A 20,706-nucleotide genomic window follows, 5' to 3' on the forward strand; every position below is an offset into this window, starting at 1 on the left:
CAATCCAATTCCCTTTTGAATACCTCAAACGAACCTGCTTCCACCCCCTCAGGAAGTTTGTTCAAGACTCCAAACACTCAGTGAAAAATTTTTTCCTCATCATTTTTATTCTTTTTGCCAATTATTTTGAATCTGTGCCTTCTAGTTCTTGATGATCCCTTGAGTGGGAACAGTTTCTCACTAATTATGCTGTCTATGCCCCTCAGGATCTTGAATCCCCTCTCAGCCTTCTTTTCTCCAAGGAAAATAGTCCCAACCTCTCCAATCTATCCTCATAGCTACACTTCTTCATCCCTGGAATCATTCTTGTGAATTTCCTCTGTACTCTCTCTCCAATACCTTCACATCCTTCTTCAGATATGGTGTCCGGAACTGGACGCAATACTCCAGATGAGGCCTAACTAGATTCTTCTACAAGTTCAACATGACCTCCTTACTCTTGTACTCAACGCCCCTATTAATGAAGCCTAAGATACTATATATTTCATTAACTGCTGTCTCAACATGCCCTGCCATCTTCAATGATTTATGTACAGCTATGATGATAAAATGAAAACAAATCAACCATTCTCAGACACCAACAGGCCTTGGCTACTTAAGCTTTGCTTTGCTTTTCTTTGGAAGATTCAAGCAAAAAAAAAACTGTTGAATTTTTAACATGCAAGCTGGTGTTACTGTCAAGTTCTGCAAAAGACAATTGATTTAAACAATTCTCCAGAAAGTTGCAGTCTCAACTTGATTATAATCATTGAAGAGGAGGGGTCATTCGGCCCATTGGTAGATCTATTCAATTCACCCCACTCTCTTGCAAGATTTCCCTTTTCAAGTACATATCTAATGCACATTTGAAACTGCCTATTGAATCTGCTTCCAATACCCTTTCAGGGGATGCACCTCGGGTCGTACATAAAACCTTATCGCCACAATGCCACACACACACACGCAACCACACACACACACGCAACCACACACACACACGCAACCACACACACACACGCAACCACACACACACACGCAACCACACACACACACGCAACCACACACACACACGCAACCACACACACACACGCAACCACACACACACACGCAACCACACACACACACGCAACCACACACACACACGCAACCACACACACACACGCAACCACACGCAACCACACACACACACACACGCAACCACACACACACACACGCAACCACACACACACACACGCAACCACACACACACACACGCAACCACACACACACACACGCAACCACACACACACACACGCAACCACACACACACACACGCAACCACACACACACACACGCAACCACACACACACACACGCAACCACACACACACACCCCACCAAACAAGGTTGGTTTGCTAATTATTAAAGCAGCCTTCAGTCTCAGATGATGATTGTTTGCATCATGGTGGTCAATTGTGATAATTAGCAAAATTAACCTCTTGTCATTTGACTCTGCCAGTGGAAACAGTTTCTCCCTACTCTATAAAATCTAGTAAATCTCTTCTGAACACTCATTAAGGCCTTACATCCTTTCTAAAGCATGTGTCCAATTCTGAACACAAACTCCTGGTAAGGCCTTAGCTGGAGTATAAATATTTACCATAACTTTCCTGCTCTCGTACTCTATGCCTCTATTAATAAAGCTAAGAATCCTGTATTTTTTTTTTAAAAGCCTCATCAACTGTTATTTTCATTATAAACACTTTCAGGATTTGCACCGAACACAAGACTAAATTTCAAGAGGATCACAATTAGGCGAACCACTCATAGTAACCTTTAACACTGTTTTTAGAAAAGCAGCTGGAATTTTTATAAATGGAATTTGAGACATTTAGAAGTCACACATAAAATTCACTCTCCTCCTACTAGCCAACAGTAAAATATTTATAAAAAGAATACTTACGGGTATCCAAGGAAAAGGAGATTTAGCACAGAATGATTCCTAAAAAGATTGACAAGTGTCCAGCACAGTACCCAGCCACACAACGTGAGAAGTACCAAACGAGCCACTATCAACAAAGTGTACCACACTATAGAGGATGTACTGGTTTGAGACGCCTGCAAGAAAGAATTACATTAACTGACAAGATTCCAAATTTGAATCGTGTGCAGAATACCTGATTTAAGAAAATTATATTCTGATTAGCAGAAAAACCTTCTCCTCAGTTCTATACTTAAAATCTGCCGATGGCTACTGCTACAATATCTACACAAGTACTGCAATTTCTTAGAAATCAGCCCAGACAGGAGAAAATAAAAACTGCAACACAATTTATCTTTAGCAGTTTCAAGGCAGAAATCATGAACATTGAAAATAAAAATACAACTGACAAAGAAGCAACGAAGAACTGAAAAAATGGTAGAATAGAAATAGGTACCTTAGTGGGATGCAAGCATCATTTGCAACGCAAAACCATGCTGACATATTGAAATATCAGTTAATAGGATGCTCAGCTTTAGAAATTTTGGAATTAACTAGAGACTCACTGAAGCTTAGAAAATTAAATCAGTGATACTCCATAACATTGATGATACTTGATGTATCACAAATAATCTAGTTGTAAAACCCATACATGCCCCCATGACGGTGCATAAATAGTGAAGAGTTTCCAAGCTATAATGGAAAAAAATAGCATTTGATTTATGCTACCAGTTAACTATAATTCCTACAGATTTTTTTTTTGAAAGAAACATGCTATGGGTTGGTACTAGCTTCTATTGAGACAGGCATGCATGCAGTTCACTAGAACAAGGTAGTCACAAGGCTACTTCTAGATGGCAAAAAACTCCATATGTCAAACTCACCTCTGAAACGAGGGTCCAAACCAGTCTTCGGGCCAACATTATAGTAATGAACGCTGCCAAGTGATAATCAATCAGATGAAAGCTCTAAGAAAGAAAAGTTAAATATTAAATAAAATGATCACTCATTAAGATATTACACAAAAACATCTGCATGGATTGGTTTATTAACGCAGAGATATAATTTCACATGCCTGACACCAGGCTCTCAAAACTAAACTACTCCAAATTTTGCTATAGTAAGAAACCCCCAGGGGACAGAGGAAATGCGTTAGGGATGCTCTCAAAGTATTTCTGAAAAGATCCAACATCCCCATTTATTCATGGGAGTCCCTATCCTGCGACAACTCAAAACAGGAGTATTCGGGAAGGCATCAAGCAACTTGAGACACTTTAACAGGAGCATGTGGAGATCAAAGTCGAGGCAATGAAGGGAGTGCACAGCACTCCCCAAAGCAACTCATTTACCCACTACTTCAAACATCTGCCAATGTGGTAGAATGTGCGAATCACACATCAGACTCTTTGGTCATGTCAAAATGCACAAAACTGGAGTGGAAGCAAATCATCCTCAATCTTGCCCAAGATGAAGATAACTTCACAAGGGTTATTAGCCTCACTACCCTTTCTGCAGATCTCAGACCACATGGAAGTCACAACAACCAATTTATAAAATTAACCCTTGAAACAAAGCAAGGCAATAAGTGGCTTGATTGGGTGTTTATTCCAGCTATAGAGCTAAAATGCACAAATATTCAATTCAATGTAATGAAAGTGTCTTGTATTGAAACTCCTGACAGTGCAGAGCCGGATCAAAGGTATCCAATTTTACACATTATTTAAATACTTAAAGCAGAAATTGATCTAGTTCATATATTATGAAACAGTTTGGGATTAAAATCAATGCCTTGGAAAGGAATTCGCAACATTGAGAGAACTTACTTGGCTGCAGCCACTTTTCAGGATTGGAGAATTCTATCTTATTTATTTTTCCAACCCAAGTGATCAGAGAAAACAGCAAAATATACTTATTTTGATCAAATTTATGATTGAAGTATGTACAGCACTGGAATTCCCTAAAATTTGGAATAAAAGGCCTTCAACCTTCAAGACTGAAGGATTTTAGAATGGGCATTGTAGGTACACGCTGCTAAAACAACAAGATGAACTAATCAAATGTAAAACTGATTAAAATATTCTGTAACTAATAGCATGTACTTAAAATAAAAATGAACAACATTTTGAAAAGGAAAAAAAATCCACACCCAGCTCAGTTGTGAACTGCTTACTCTATGACTTGGATCATCAAAAGCCAACTTGCAACAACTGACAATATTCTGCATCCTCACTGGTTTTGTGTGTCACAGAACTTTCTGCTGTAGCTTAAACAGGCCACCCAAAATTTGTCTGGCAAGTTTGATACTGAAACGCATGTATCATGATATCAGTGGAATCAATTCCTGGGACACAAGTTTTTCATTCATCTCTTGTAAGATTTGCAATCTATGAATTAACATAGCAGGCATGTTTAAGGTCACTTTAAATGCAATGATGTACAGAGAAATTAATAAAATCTAATATTTTACTGTGAATTCAATAAAAGTATTGTAGAAAAGCATTTTTTAAAAGTGCATGGTATTAAAAAAACCTTTAATTTAAGGCTGTAACAGTGAATGAGTCACTTCCTTAAGGTTTATACAGAATGATGGTGGTTCTGTCTGAATTCAAAGGTTAATGGCCTTACAGCATTTTTGTACAGTTTACTGCATTATATCCTTAATCTGCTTAAAAAGTCCAAATTTCCTGTAGTACACTTTGGGCTAGCTGGAAATGCTTGCTGTCCTTTTGCCTACTGGCGTTTACTTGTGTCAACATCTCAGGTATTTATATTTAGGTAAATAATAGAGATAGAGATATGTTTTTTTACAAATATGTAAAAGTCAATTGTCCTGTTCAACTTAAAAGGGAAGACTTTCAGCAAACCTGATGCCAGATTATTCTGGAATGCTAGGTCTGCAAAAAACCCATTCTTGAAGTGGCCTTAAATTTAAGAATGCATATATAATTAATGAAACTGAACAAGACAATATTTTGAAAATAATGATTGGGTTGAAATTTGATATTGCCCGATGTCTCAAATCCAACACATCATGTATTAACATGCTCACAATGGGATAGTCCCTCAATAAAAGAAATACAGCAGAATGGAAGTAATAACAGAAGTTTTTCTTTCCATCAGTAACTAGGGGCAAATTAATTTAAAAACTTCAGATTTATGGAACTACATGTTAATAGTTTTGTGGTTTACAGCCATGCAAGGCTGAGGTCATCCGCAAAACTTTTTTTTTTAAAGAGGTGTGTATTTCTTAGCCAATCAGGAATGTCATACTGAGCAATAAATTACTTTTCCACTTTTTCTTCTACAAAAGTAACTAAAGGGAAAAATATTATTTTATACTCCCCCAACCTCACCTTGGAACAGCAAACTTCGATTGAGTGCGTAACTTCCATTTTTTCACACCATTGATTCCTGTAGTCCAAGAACAATGACTGGCAGATTTGCATTGCCTGTAAAAACTGTATTAAGACTCCTGTATTCATTTCATTTAGATTCATAGAGAGGTAAATTATTAACCCATCAGTTAGATAGTCCATGTGTTTTTTTGTGTGTGTGTGTGTGTGTGTGGGGGGGGGGGGGGGGGGGTGGTGGTGGTGGTGGTGGGTGAAGAGAACCCTTCCATTGTGGTGATGGTCCTTTTAAGAACTACGGGGATGTGATCTGGTAAAGCACCTCGATTCCAGTAATTGATCATGTGACCAAGTTATCCAGAAGCTAAAACAATAAATAGCATAGGGTCAACATGAAATTAGTTATAGGGGGTGAGCAGATCATAGGTCTGTTTCAAGTTGGATTTTAGTTTAGAACCAATTTGCTGCAGGGAACATCTCAGTGTACAGTTGAAATTCTAAAATGGTGTGGAAACCTTGATAACTAAAGGACTCTACTAACAATAAGTTGATCCTCTAGGATAGCAAGGTTGAGAAGAGACAGAATGAGTTTTAGATGCAAGACTCCAGAGTTAAATATTAGAACCAGGAGAGTTCTGACCCATGGTAGCGATGTTTAAGACGCTAGTGACATCTGTTTTGAACTGGAACTCTATAACTGTGGGACGGTTGGAGGAGATTTGAAGGGGCAACCCTGCCCAGAAGTAAGCGGAAGGCTCCAGAAATCTTACCCCGCGTATGAATTTTTGAAACAGCATTCAGACAAAGTGGTTAATCTTCCAATTTCTGCTAAATATCTGACTTGAGCTTATCAGGGTACAAGTTAGAGGGGTGTAGAAAAGGTCGGTTGCAAGTACAGTGCAGCAAATCTGCCTGTCCAAAAATCAGACATTTCTAGAATGTGCCATGCATCAACTTTTATTGAGTAAAATAAAAATACTCAAAATGGACAATGCAGCTAGGCGCTGCATTGGCACAGCGTGGTACCTGACTAATTATCTGACTAATTATCCCCATTCGTTGCTTGCGCACCAATCTATTACTGCACTCTGAGCAACCCTTCTCTTCACTCAATCCAGCTTGACTTGACTTGCCAAGGCACAAACCACCTGATTCGAAATCCAGCGTGGCCTCAGTCCTGAGGTTGCCAGTTTGAAACTCATACCTGTATAAGTAACTGTGTTCATTCTACTTTTAATATCTTTAAATTAACTGCCTACTTTAGATTGTACTCATCAGTATTTATGTTCTTTGACTATTATTTAGTAAAATTCTTTTGGTTTAAACAGTGAACCTTGTGGCCTCATTCTTTTAGTAAATAGCTGGATTTTATATTTCTAAAAAAAATGTTACCAGTCTCTACCAAGATCTAAGCACACACCAAGTGTAAGAAAACAAATTATGGGAAGAGTTCCCGGGGCTGATCCACATACCTTCTAGCAGCTGCACTGGAAGGAACTTGTCAATGGTTAAACTGTTGGCCAAATGCTGATGAACTCTAGGACTTCTTGTACACAATCTAGGATTGGCATTTTACCCTGAAGACATTATACATCAACACATGGATATGAACAGAACCTAAATAAGAACCATGAACCAGTCCTCAACCAAAGCACCAAACTACTATCTTCAGAAACTTAGACCTAACAGCAAACATGAGAGATTGTCTGTGCAGAGACTGAGTGACTGCAAACAGAGAAAACACAAATACATAACTCAGAACAATAACACACAGTTACTGTTCATTTTGTTGCTGGTAGAAGTATAAGAGAAGTGAATTACATAATCTCGTGATTTCAAATTACACTGCAAAATATAATTTGAACTGTCGTACAGGGTTTTATTTGACTATTTAGTTAATCTCTAACATCACAGACTGGTACCTATTGATGTGCTCTCAAATAAACAGTGAGTCAGTTACGTGTTCTCATAACTTGGACTCTATAAAAGACATGCTCACCAGTGAGGTAGAAGCAGCAGGGTGATTGTATGGAAACCACCAGACTGTTTTATAGATGTTAATATATTGGACAAGGAGGGCCATCAGCAGGTAAATGAAAAAAAGAAGCTCAAAGACAAGGCATCCGTCCGTTGGAAGGTCAGGAATACGGCAGTGGCGGACAGGCTCTGGGGTAATCAAGGCAGTGATGGGAGGGGCAGACAAACCAATGGCACTGCCATTCCTAAAAGGGAGAAAGAAAATATTGTAAAACAGTAAATAAATTTATTTATTTTTTTAAAAATGTAGTTCAAATCAGCTTCACTGATTTCTTAAAATGCATGCAAAAACATTGAAACTTACTCAGTAATTTGAAAATTTTATTTCTAAAGGGATGAACCTTTGATTAGAGAAATCCCGTTAAACTTCAGGATCCTTCATAATTTTGTAAATGGGCGCATTACAATAAAAGCTTATGAAAACAAAATCCACGATTGTCATTTTTCAATTTAGAGCGGATAGCCAATCTCAACTACTGTGTCAAAATATATATTATCTTTGCAGATTAGTCAAACTATAAACTAGAAAGTTCCAACCCCTCAGGGCCAATGCTTGATTGATAAGCAAGGCACAAATACTAGGCATCCACACTATAGTACAAATAGTTTGATAAAATCCCCACATGAGTCAGTTTTTAAAAATGGGGCATAAATGCAGATTTTGTAACATCAAGACAGAGGAAAGATGGAAAAGTCCCTTTATTTTGAGGCTGACATTTGTAGCAATCATATCTGCAGGTTTACAAAGTCTTTCTCAAGGAACGAAAGCATTACACTGAGTTTGTACAGTGATACTAATCTACAGGCAAATTAAGTTACAGGTTTACAGAAAATTTAAATCATTTTTCATTATGAACTGTCCGTCTGAATTTTACTAAATCGGTGACTCAGTGACCAACATTTAGAATAATATCAAAGCAAAACTGCAGTTTCAATTTTTGCAACTAGATGGAACTAATGTAGCTTTATAAATGCTGTAGGAATAAGGGTCCCAAACAGTTTTATCTTCATGGGTCACATAGTATGTATCATGGAGCCTCAGGTATTTGTGCAAAAGCTTAAATCCATGTTCCCACATAATTGCACATAATAAGTTGCTGACGTGAACAGATTCATGTTCACATTTTGATTACAATCTAGTCTAAGGCAACAGCGCTTTCCAAACCTTCAAGTACAACAAATTCAAATAGAATAAAATAACAAAAGCACAAATTGATTGAAGTTGCTTGGGTTTCAAAAAGCAGGTGGAAATTTAGCCATAAGATTACCCATGGCTGACTGGAAAGTAATGGCAGCCAGGAATAAGGCAGTGATTGTTTTCACTATTTATCAATACTTGTTCAAAAATTCAGAAGCCTAGGGAGGAGAAATGATCATTGGCAACCCCCAGGATGTTGATAGTGGGGGATTCAGCAATGGTAATGCCATTGAATGTCAAGGGGCAATGGTTAGATTCTCTCTTGTTGAAGATTAGTCATTGCCTGGCACTTGTGTGGTGCAAAACAAAAACAGAATTACCTGGAAAAACTCAGCAGGTCTGGCAGCATCGGCGGAGAAGAAAAGAGTTGACGTTTCGAGTCCTCATGACCCTTCAACAGAACTACCGGTGCGAATGTTACTTGCCACTTGTCAGCCCAAGTGCATTTGAACAAGGTCTGCTTCAATATTTGAGTCGTCGTGAATGGTGCTGAATATTGAACAATCAGCAGCAAACATCCCCACTTCTGATCTTATGGAAGGAAGGTCATTGATGAAGCAGCTGAAGATTGTTAGGCCCAGGACACTACCCTGAGGAACTCCTGCAGTGATGTCCTGGAACTGAGATAATTGACCTCCAAGATCCGCAACCATCTTCCTTTGTGCTGCGGTATGACTCCAACCAGAAGAGAGATCCCCACCCCCCCACCCTAATTCCCATGACTCCAATTTTGCTAGAGCTCCTTGATGCCACACAATCAAATGCTGCCTTGATGTCATGGGCAGTCACTCTCACCTCATGAGTTGAGCTCTTTTGTCCATGTTTGAAGCAAGGCTGTAATGAGGTCAGGAACTGAGTGGCCCTAACGGAACCCAAACCAGGCATCAATGAGCAGGTTTTTGCTAAGCAAGTGCTGCTCCATAGCACTGTTGATGGCCCTTTCCATTACTTTACTGATGATTGAGAGTAGACTGATGGGTCGGTAATTGTCAGGTTGGATTTGTCCCACTTTGTGTGTACAGGGCATTCCTGGGCAATTTTCCACATTGCCAGAGTTGTAGCTGTACTGGAACAGCTTGGCTAAGGGAATTGCAAGCTCTGGAGCACAAGTCTTCAGTACTATTGCAGGAATATTGTGAGGGCCCACAGCCTTTGCAGTATCCAGTGCTTTCAGCCATTTCTTGATATTGCGTGGAGTGAATCGAATTTGCTGAAGACTGGCATCTGTGATGCTGGGGACCTCCAGAGGAGACCAAGAAGGATCTTCCACTCGACACTTCTGGCTGAAGATTGTTGCAAACGCCGCAACCTCATCTTTTGCACCGATGTGCTGGGCCCCCCCCATCATGGAGAATGAGGATATTTTGGTGCCTCCTCCTCCTTCAGTGAGTTGTTTAATTGTCCACCACCATTCAAGACTGGATGTGGCAGGATTGCAGAGCTGAGATCTGATCCATTAGTTGTGGAATCACTTAGCTCTGTCTATCACTTGCTGCTTAGGACTACTAGCATGCCAAACAGCATGCGTTGCAGCTTCACCAGGTTGACACTTCATTATATATGCCTGGTGCTGTTCCTGGCATATCCTCCTGCACTCTTCATTGAGCCAGAGTTGATCCCCTGGACTAACTCTGGTGGTAATGGTAGAGTTGGGGATATGCCAGGCCATGAGGTTACAGATTGTAGTCGAGTACAATTCTGCTGCTGCTGCCCATAGCACCTCATGGATGTCCGGTCTCTAGTTGCTAGATTTGTTTGAAGTCTATCCCAATTACCACAGTGGCAGTGCCACACAACACGATGGAGGGTACCCTCAATGTGAAGAAGGGACTTCATCTCCGCAAGGGCCATGTGTTGGTCACTCCTACCGATACTGTCAGGGACAGATGCACCTGCGGAGGGCACACTGATGAGGTTGAGGTTGGTTCCCACATCACCTGCCGCAGATTCAGTCTAGCAGCTATGTTCTTGATCTGGCAGAACCATACTGGGTGGGGGACTTCAATGTCCATCACTACAAGTACGTTCTACACCCTTGTCACCCTTAGTTCTCCTTCCAAGTGATGTCAACATCGAGAAGTACTGATTCATCAGCTATAGGGGGGCAGTACATGATAATCAGGAGGAGGTTTCCTTGCCCACATTTGACCTGATACCATGAGGCTTCATGTAGTCCAGAGTCGATGTTGAGGGCTCCCAGGGCAATGCCCTCCTGACTGCATGCCACTGTGCCGCCACCTCTACTGGGTCTGTTTTGCAGGTGGGGTAGGACATACCCAGGGATGGTGATGGTGGTGTTGGGACATGGTCTGTAAGGTACAATTCTGCGAGTAGGAGGCTGCTGCTTGGCCAGCTCTTCCAATTTTGACACAAGCTCCCAGCTATTAAGAAGGGAGAAATTGCAGGGTCAACAGGACTGAGTTTTCCATTGTCGTTTCCAGTGCTGAAGTCATTGCCAAGTGGCCCGTCCAGTTTCAATCCTCAGACTTCTTAACGGTTTATACAACCGAGTAGCTTGCCAGGCCATTTCAGATAGCAGTTAAGAGTCAACCACAATTCTGCGGGTCTGGAGTCACATGTAGGCCAGACCAGGTAAGGACCAGAATTCCCTCTCGAAAGGACATTAGTGAACCAGATCAGTATTTCTGACAATCGACAATGGGTTCAAGGTCATTATTAGACTTTCAATTTCAGATTTTTATTGAATTCAAACTCCACCATTCAAACCCAGGTCCCTAGAACATTACCCTGGATCTCTGGGTTAGTCCAGTGACAATACCACTATGCCACCGCCTTCCCCCATTTCTCTACACTGCTAGGATCACTTGTGGAAATATACAAGTAGATATTGTACAATTACAGTTTGTGTTTGGCTCAGAGAACCTCACAAATGAACCGACTATTTACATTTGATGTCAAGGTATATAGCTGAAAAATGTCCATTGGCACAAGGAGCCAAAAGGCACCCATAAAAATCTTACCTCAGCAAATAATCAATAAAACAGTGAGGAAAGAAGAAAAAAATTAATTAAGAATGCTGCACAACTCTGCCAGATTCGTAAAAAATGATCAGACAGAAGGAGTTTTAATAATCTTCAGCTATACAAAGGCCTGGTCAGAGTACTTGAGCAACTGTGGGCATCACACATTAAGGAAAAGCTGGTGGCATAGTGTAATGCCACTGGACCAGTAAACCAGAGCCCAGGCTAATGCTCTGGGGACACAGATTCTTAATAAATCTGCAATTATAAGTTAGTCTCAGTAATGGTGACCTTGTCGTAAAAACCCATCTGGTTCACTAATGTCTTTTAGGAAAGGAAATCTGCCATCCTTACCTGGTCTGGCCTGCTGTGGGTCGACAGCAGCATGCAATGTGGTTGACTCTGAATTACCATGAGAAATGTCCTGACAAGCCACTACGAAGTCTAACAGGAATGAAATCAGACAGACCATTGAACAAGGCACCGGAAACGGCAACAGCAAAGTCCTCATCAATCACATCTGGGGGCTTGCGTCAAAATTAGGAAAGTTTTCTCAAAGACTAGTCAAGCAACAGCCTGACATTGTCTGTAAGGTACGATTCCGTGAGCAAGACTATCGTCACCATTCCTGGATATGTCCTGTCCCACTGGCAGGACGGACCCAACAGAGCTGGCAGCATGGTGGTATATAGAGGGAAGGGATTTGCCCTGGGAGTCCTAAACATTGACTCTGCACCCCATGAAGTCTCATGACATCAGGTCATAATGGGCAAGAAACCTCTTGCTGATTACCACTTACTGCGCCCCCTCAGCTGATGAACCAGTACTCCCTGTTGAAGAAAGCACCAAGGGTGGTAAGGGCATAGAATGTACTCTGGGTGGGGTGCTTCAATGTCCCTCACCAAGAGTAGCTCAGTAGCACCACTACTGACCGAACTGGCCGAGTACTAAAGGACATAGCTGCTAGACTGAGTCTGTGGCAGGTGGTGAGGAAATAAAGAGGGAAAAAAAAACCTTCTTGACCTCTGACCGCAACAGTATTGGTGGGAGTGACCACTGCACAGTCCCTGCAGAGACGATGTCCTGCCTTCACGCTGAGGATACCCTCCATCGTGTTGTGTAGCACTACCACGGTGCTAAATGGGACAGATTTCAAACAGATCTAGCAACTCAAAACTTGGCATCCATGAGGCACTGCAGGCCATCAGCAGCAGAATTGTATACAACCACAATTTGTAATTTCATAACCTGGCATATTTCCACATTACCACCAAGTTAGGGGATCAACCCTGGTTCAATGAAGAGTGCAGGGGAACATGCCAGGAGAGAACCATGCATATCTAAAAATGAGGTGTCAACTTTGGTAATGCTACAATGCAGGACTGTATGCATGCCAAACAGAAGCAGCATGTGAAAGACAGAGTTAAGCAATCCCACAACCAATGGATCAGGTCTGAGCTCTGCAGTCCTGCCACATCCAGTCGTCAATGGTGGTGGATGACAATTAAACAATTAACAGGAGGCCACTCCACAAATATCCCCATACTAAATGATGGGGGAGCCCAGCAAATCAGAGCAAAGGCAAGGCTGAAAGCCAAGTGGATGATCCATCTCGGCCTCCTCCCAAGGTCCCCAGCATCACAGATGCCACTCTTCAGCCAATTCCATTCACTCCACATGATAATCAATAAACGGCTGAAGTCACTGGATACTGCAAAAGCTATGGGTTCTGACAACATTCCAGCAACAGTACTGAAGGCTTGTGCGCCAGAACTAGCTGCGTCCCTAGCCAAGCTATTCCAATACAGCTACAACACAGGCGTCTACCCAGTAATGTGGAAAACTGCCCAGCTATGTCCTGTCCACAAAAAGGAGGACAATCCAACCTGGCCAATTTCTGCTCATCAGTCTACTCTTGATTATCAGTAAAGTGATGGAAGGTGTCGTTGACAGCACTATCAAGCGGCACGTACTCAGGAATATCCTGCTCGCTGATACTCAGTTTGGGTTCCGCCAGGGCCACTCAGCTCCTGACTTCATGACAACCTTGGTCCAAACATGGACAAAAAAGAGTTGGACCCCAGATGAGGCAAGAATGACTGCCCTCGACATCGGCAGAGTATGGCAACAAGGAGTCCTAGCAAAACTGAAGTCAAAGGGAATCAGGGGAAAAACTTTCCACTGGTTGGAGTTGTACCTAGCACAAAGGAAGATGCTTGTGGTGGTTGGAAGTAAAATCAGCTCAGTCTCAGGAAATCACTGCAGGAGTTCCTCAGGGTAGTGTCCCTGGCTCAACCATCTTCAGCTGCTTCATTAATGACCTTCCTTCCAACAAAAGGTCAGAAGTGGGGATGTTCACTGATGATTGCACAATGTTCAGTGCCATTTGCCAACTCTTCAGGTACTGAAATAGTCCTTGTTCAAATGCACTTGGGCTGACAAGTGGCAAGTAATATTTGCACCACTCAAGTGCCAGGTAATGACCATCTCCCATGGACATTCAATGGCATTACCATTGCCAAATCCCCCCCCAGTATCAACATACTGGGCTTTACCATTGACCAGAAACTGAACTGGGCCAGTTCAGTTCCTCCTACCTCTCCCTGGACCATGACCCCACCACTGAACATCAAGCCATTGTTTCCAGGACTGTCACTGACCTCATCTCCTCTGGGGATCTCCCTCCCACAGCTTCCAACCTGATAGTCGCCCAACCTCGGACGGCCCGTTTCTATCTCCTACCCAAAATCCACAAACAGAACTGCCCCGGTAGACCGATCGTCTCAGCTTGCTCCTGCCCCACGGAACTCATTTCTCGTTATCTTGACTCCCTTCTCTCTCCCCTTGTCCAGTCCCTTCCCACCTACATCCGTGGTTCCTCTGACACCTTACGTCACATCAACAATTTCCAGTTCCCTGGCCCCAACCGCTTCCTCTTCACCATGGACGTCCAATCCCTCTACACCTCCATCCCCCACCAGGATGGTCTGAGGGCCCTTAGCTTCTTCCTCGAACAGAGGCCCGAACAATCCCCATCCACCACTACTCTCCTCCATCTGGCTGAACTTGTTCTCACGCTGAACAATTTCTCCTTCAACTCCTCTCACTTCCTCCAAATAAAAGGTGTGGCTATGGGTACCCGCATGGGCCCCAGCTATGCCTGTCTCTTTATGGGGTATGTGGAACATTCCTTGTTCCAGTCCTACTCCGGCCCCCTTCCACAACTTTTTCTTCGGTACATCGATGATTACTTCGGTGCCGCTTCATGCTCTCGTCGGGACTTGGAAAAATTTATTAATTTTGCTTCCAATCTCCACCCCTCCATCATTTTCATGTGGTCCATCTCTGACACTTCCCTTCCCTTCCTTGACCTCTCTGTCTCAATCTCTGGTGATAGACTGTCCACCAATATCCATTACAAACCCACCGACTCCCACAGCTATCTCGACTACAGCTCCTCACACCCCACTTCCTGTAAGGACTCCATCCCATTCTCTCAGTTCCTTCGCCTCCGTTGCATCTGTTCCGATGATGCTACATTCAAAAACAGTTCCTCTGACATGTCCTCCTTCTTCCTTAACCGAGGTTTTCCACCCACGGTCGTTGACAGGGCCCTCAACCGTGTCCAGCCCATCTCCTGCGCATCCGCCCTCACGCCTTCTCCTCCCTCCCAGAAACATAATAGGGTCCCCCTTGTCCTCACTTATCACCCCACCAGCCTCCGCATTCAAAGGATCATCCTCCGCCATTTCCGCCAACTCCAGCATGATGCCACCACCAAACACATCTTCCCTTCACCCCCTTTATCGGCATTCCGTAGGGATCGCTCCCTCCGGGACACCCTGGTCCACTCCTCCATCACCCCCTACTCCTCAACCCCCTCCTATGGCACCACCCCATGCCCACGCAAAAGATGCAACACCTGCCCCTTCACTTCCTCTCTCCTCACCGTCCAAGGACCCAAACACTCCTTTCAAGTGAAGCAGCATTTCACTTGCATTTCCCCCAACTTAGTCTACTGCATTCGTTGCTCCCAATGTGGTCTCCTCTACATTGGAGAGACCAAACGTAAACTGGGCGACCGCTTTGCAGAACACCTGCGGTCTGTCCGCAAGAATGACCCAAACCTCCCTGTCGCTTGCCATTTTAACACTCCACCCTGCTCTCTTGCCCACATGTCTGTCCTTGGCTTGCTGCATTGTTCCAGTGAAGCCCAACGCAAACTGGAGGAACAACACCTCATCTTCCGACTAGGGACTTTACAGCCTTCCGGACTGAATATTGAATTCAACAACTTTAGGTCGTGAGCTCCCTCCCCCATCCCCACCCCCTTTCTGTTTCCCCCTTCCCTTTTTTTTCTCCAATAAATTATAAAGATTTTCCTTTTCCCACCTATTTCCATTATATAATAAAAAAAAACCCCACTAGAGCTATACCTTGAGTGCCCTACCATCCATTCTTAATTAGCACATTCGTTTAGATAATATCACCAACTTTAACTCTAACACCTATGTGTTCTATTGCACTATTGTCGTTGACATCTTTTGATGATCTGCTTCTATCACTGCTTGTTTGTCCTTACAACCACACCACCCCCCCCTCCACCTCTCTGTCTCTCTATCTCTCCGCCCCCCACACACACACCTTAAACCAGCATATATTTCAACTCTTTCTTGGACTCGAACTCAAGTTCTGTGGAAGGGTCATGAGGACTCGAAACGTCAACTCTTTTCTTCTCCGCCGATGCTGCCAGACCTGCTGAGTTTTTCCAGGTAATTCTGTTTTTGTTTTGGATTTCCAGCATCCGCAGTTTTTTGGTTTTTATCTCTGTGTTAGAAAGACAGAAACTATTTCCACTGGTTGGGGAGTCTAGGACTAGTCTAAAAACTAGAACCAGGCCTTTTAGGAGTGAAATTGGGAAGTACTTCTACATGCAAAGGGTGGCAGAAGTTTGTAACATTCTTCCGCATAAAGCAATTGATGCTGGATCAATTGTAAATCTTAAATCTAAGGTTGACAGATTTTTGTTATCCAAAAAGATATCATGGGATATGACAAAAGATGGTAGAGTTAGGTCACAGATCAGCCATGATTTCATTGAATGGTGGAACAAACTAGAGGGGTTGAAAGGCCTATGCTTGTTCCCAAGTTCTTAATCATGATTGAACACAAACGTTTGCAGAAGCATGCGAGCAATCCAAGCAGTAGCTAGTGTCAGTTTAATACTGCTAAAAACAAATTTCTGAAGTACAAGTAAAATTTCTGGCAGTTGCAGCCTAGAGTTCAGTTTTTGGATTCTCACTATTATTCAGGGGAAAGGTCAAGGTTTTTCATTTTGGTTTCTTTGAGAAAAGCACAAAACATTCCCAAGTAAATGACACCTAAAAAAAAAAAATCAAGTATTTATGGTCTGCATGGTTTGATACCGCGTCAAGGTCTCCTTCCTATGAGGTTATCTAATCAAGAGACTGAACTCCGTGTTCCTAGAATATCAGTGATTAGGGGAACAAATAACTTGCTGTTCAAACAAGCTTGGCAAGAACTTTGTAATTATTAATTTTCTTTCTGGAAAAAAGTAATGCTATAGTAGTGCACCATATTGACAGGGAGAGCCTAACTTGCATTTTTGGCTTCATGAAAATATGAACATAAATTCACATATATGAAAAAAATCTGTCATTCCTTAGCTCTGGGACATTTGACTTTGGGAGTAAATGCGCGAGGCCTGTATGTGGTGCATGCATATAGTTAAATTTAATATTCTAGTGTTCTACACATGTGCAGTCTCTTTTTGGACATATCCAAATCAAAACTAACTAAACTATAATCAGCCAAATGCAAGCTGACTGATTTATGGGAGAATGACAAGTCTGTTGCAGATTTTTTGAGGGTGTTACTAGCAGGATAGATAAGGGGAACCAGTAAATGTGGTGCATTTGGATTTTCAGAAGGCTTTCTCTAAGGTCCAACACATGTTAGCAAGCAAAATTAGAGCACATAGGATTGGGGGTAATATACAGACATGGACTGAGAGTTAACAGACACAAAACATAGTAGAAATAAATGGGTAATTCTCAGGTTGGCAGGCTGTGAATAGTGCGTTATTGCAAGGATTGCTTGGACCCTAGCTGTTCACAATCTATATCAATGATTTGGATGTGGGGACCAAATCTAATAAATATTTCCAAGTTTGCTGATGACAAAACTAAGTGGGAATGTGAGTTGCGAGGAGGATGCAAAGAGGCTTCAAGGGGATTTAGACAGGCTAGGTGAGTGGGTAAGAACATAGCAGATGGAATATAATGTGGAAATATGCAAAGTTATCCACTTTGATAGAAAAAAATACACAGTATTTCTTAAATAGAGAGAGATTGGGAAATGTTGATGTCTAAAGGGACCTGGGTATCCTTGAACGTAATTCACTGAAAGTTAACACGCAGGTGCAGCAAGTAATTAGGAAGGCAAATGGTATTGTGGCCTTTATTGCAAGGGGATCTGAGTACAGGAGTAAAGAAGTCTTGCTGCAATTGTATAGAACCTCGGCAAGACTGCACCTGGAGCATTTTGTACAGTTTTGGTCTCCATACCTGATGGAAGGATATATTTGCCACAGATGGAGTGCAACGCAAGTTCACCAGACTGATCCCTCGGATGGCGCGATTGCCCTTTAAGAAGAGATCGAGGAGACTGGGCCTACATTCTCTAGAGTTTAGAAGAATGAGGGATGAAGCATTGAAATATACAAAATTTTTTTACAGGGCTCAACAGAGTAGATGTTTCCCTTGGCTGGGGTGGGGGTGGGGGTCCAGAACAAGGGGTCACAGTCTCAGAACAAAGGTAGGCCATTAAGACTGGAGATGAGAAGAAATTTCTTCACTCAGAGGGTGGTGAATCTTTGGAATTCTCCATCCCAGAGGATTGTGTATGTTCATTGAGTATATACAAGACAGAGATTGATAGATTTCTAGATATTAAAGATATTGAGGGATATGGAGATCATGCAGGAAAATGGCGTTATGGTAGATCAGCCACAATCTAACTGAATGGCAGAGCAGGCTCAAGGGGCCGAATGGCCTACTCCTGCACCTATTTCCTATGTAATCATTTCTAGAGAACTGTAACCTACTTCTAGCACTTACCAAATTTTCATCTCTATTAAATTAGTTATACTTTCAATTGTTCCCTTGAAATGAATAATTCCGAGAATTGAAATTCTCTGTAGGTGCCATTTACCACTCTATTCTGAGCTAATCGTAGACAGCAATTGCTAATTATTTCTACTTGATTTGCATTTATCCTCTCGAAACGAGAAGGCTCGTCATCCACCTCAATTAAAGGAGAGAAAAGGCTGGAGGACATTATTCCGTGGTGATAATTGGATCTTACACCCTCAAAATGCTGAATGCCAAACCAATTAATTTTTAAGACCGAGTTTGATAAACTTTTGTTAGGTAAGGTTATCAAGGATTTGGAACAAGGGTGGATAAATGGAATTGAGCTACCGATTAGCCATGATTTCTTTTGATGCTTAGCCATTTTTTTTTGACACAGTCCAAGAAGGCAGCTCACCACCACCTTCTCAAGGACAACTAGGGATGGGCAATAAATGGTGGCCCAGCCAGTGAAGCACATTCCGTGAATGAATAAAAAAAACATGGCTAATCTGTACCTCAGTTCCATTCATCCACCTTTGACAGATTTTTGTTAGGTAAAGTTATCAAGGATATGAAACAAACTCGGTCTTAAAAATTAATTGGTTTGGCATTCAGTCCTTTGAGAGAGTAAGATCCAGGTTACCAATCAGAGAAAATGTGCATCCTGATTTCAGTTCTAAATGGTATAGGTCTAAGATTTTTTTAATCTAAGATCTAAGCCCTTTTATTGTGGGCTCCCAGTTTTTCTACATTTACCACATCACATTCCTTTATCATTTTAAATATGCCAATCAGATCTTCCTGGATCTTTTACACTCAAGGGAATATAAATCTCATGCATGCAATCTGACCTCCTAACTTAAACCTGTAACCTTGCAGTGTTAAATCTGCACTGTACCCCTCTCCAAGCCCAATATCTCTTTCCTCATTCAAAATTGCATGCAGTGCACCAGATGGGATCTGCCTAAGGCTCTCCAACTAAAGCAATACATCCCCACTTTTAAGTTACAATCCACAGAGATAAAGGTCAGGATACCATTAGCTTTTTTGATTATTTTGTGTACCCATGCACTAGTTTTTAATGATATGTATAAGGACACCTAAATCCCTTTCCCCCATCATTTTCTAGTCTTTCACCATTAGCAAAATATTCCATTTAGTCTTCCTCGATCCAAAATCACAATCCCTACATTAAACTTCATCTGCCTTAGTTTTATCAAATTGCTTAATGTCTTTTTATAACTCCCTACTCCCACCGACACACTTGCTGCACCTAACTTAGCATTGTCTTCAAACTTGAAAATATAACACTATTCTTTCATTCAAGTCATTAACACGATGAAAAGCTGAGGCCCCAGTCCTGCTCGAAGGCAGATGCACAAGAGAAATATAAAAAGGTTCAATCAGAAGATTGATGCAGAAGGTGACCTCAGTCTCACCAACGTTCAGTTGCAGGAAGTTATGGAGTATGTTGGATGTAATAGGCAACAGCAATGCTGAAGTGGGTAAATGCAAAACCAGAAGGCAACAATCTACAGGTCAAATCGGCACAACTACCAAGATCAAAAAATAGGTACTAACTTGGCACTGTTAGCGATGTATTTAATTTCTGTCTTTATTCTCTAATGCTCCGTGGACTCTGCTGACTTGGATGCCACAAAATGCCACCCAGAAGGAAGCAGCTTCACAGCCAAAAATGGTACTAGGTTCTCCAATATTTTCCAGATCACACAATGACAAATGGCTTCCAAAGAAAGCCAATGACATCCTGCTCCAACTTGTACTGTGTTTTTTAAGCTGACTCATTGTATTTGATTTATTCTGTTTGTGTTCGATACTTTTAAAAGAAATATATTCACTACACTATAACCACTAGCAACATTTGTATGATTCTTCTCTTTATTACATTACGAAGTCATGAAAAATCTGAAATACAGACCAACCATAAATCAATACCCCAGTGGAAATGGGAACTGAAACAGCTTCAACACTATCCAATAATATAGAAAATGGAGATACAAATCATCTAGCCAAAGGAGCAGACATGG

The 20,706-nt window shown here is 41.9% G+C and overlaps 1 protein-coding gene across 2 annotated transcripts in view; it reads right to left on the bottom strand.

Annotated features, from left to right (window-relative positions):
* tmem39a (transmembrane protein 39A) overlaps positions 1-20,706 on the bottom strand; it is a 69,617-nt gene that overhangs the window by 16,125 nt on the left and 32,786 nt on the right. The window contains exons 3-6 of one of the 2 annotated variants that reach the window (XM_041211678.1): positions 7,288-7,510; positions 5,292-5,396; positions 2,823-2,906; positions 1,921-2,075 (exon numbers count right to left, since the gene is read on the bottom strand). In XM_041211678.1, the coding sequence (XP_041067612.1) occupies positions 1,921-2,075; positions 2,823-2,906; positions 5,292-5,396; positions 7,288-7,510 (567 nt within the window). The remainder of the gene's footprint in view (positions 1-1,920; positions 2,076-2,822; positions 2,907-5,291; positions 5,397-7,287; positions 7,511-20,706) is intronic. The other variant, XM_041211679.1, reaches the window with a different exon arrangement.

Source organism: Carcharodon carcharias, chromosome 18 (assembly GCF_017639515.1).
Source record: "Carcharodon carcharias isolate sCarCar2 chromosome 18, sCarCar2.pri, whole genome shotgun sequence".
NCBI classification, from domain to species: domain Eukaryota; kingdom Metazoa; phylum Chordata; class Chondrichthyes; order Lamniformes; family Lamnidae; genus Carcharodon; species Carcharodon carcharias.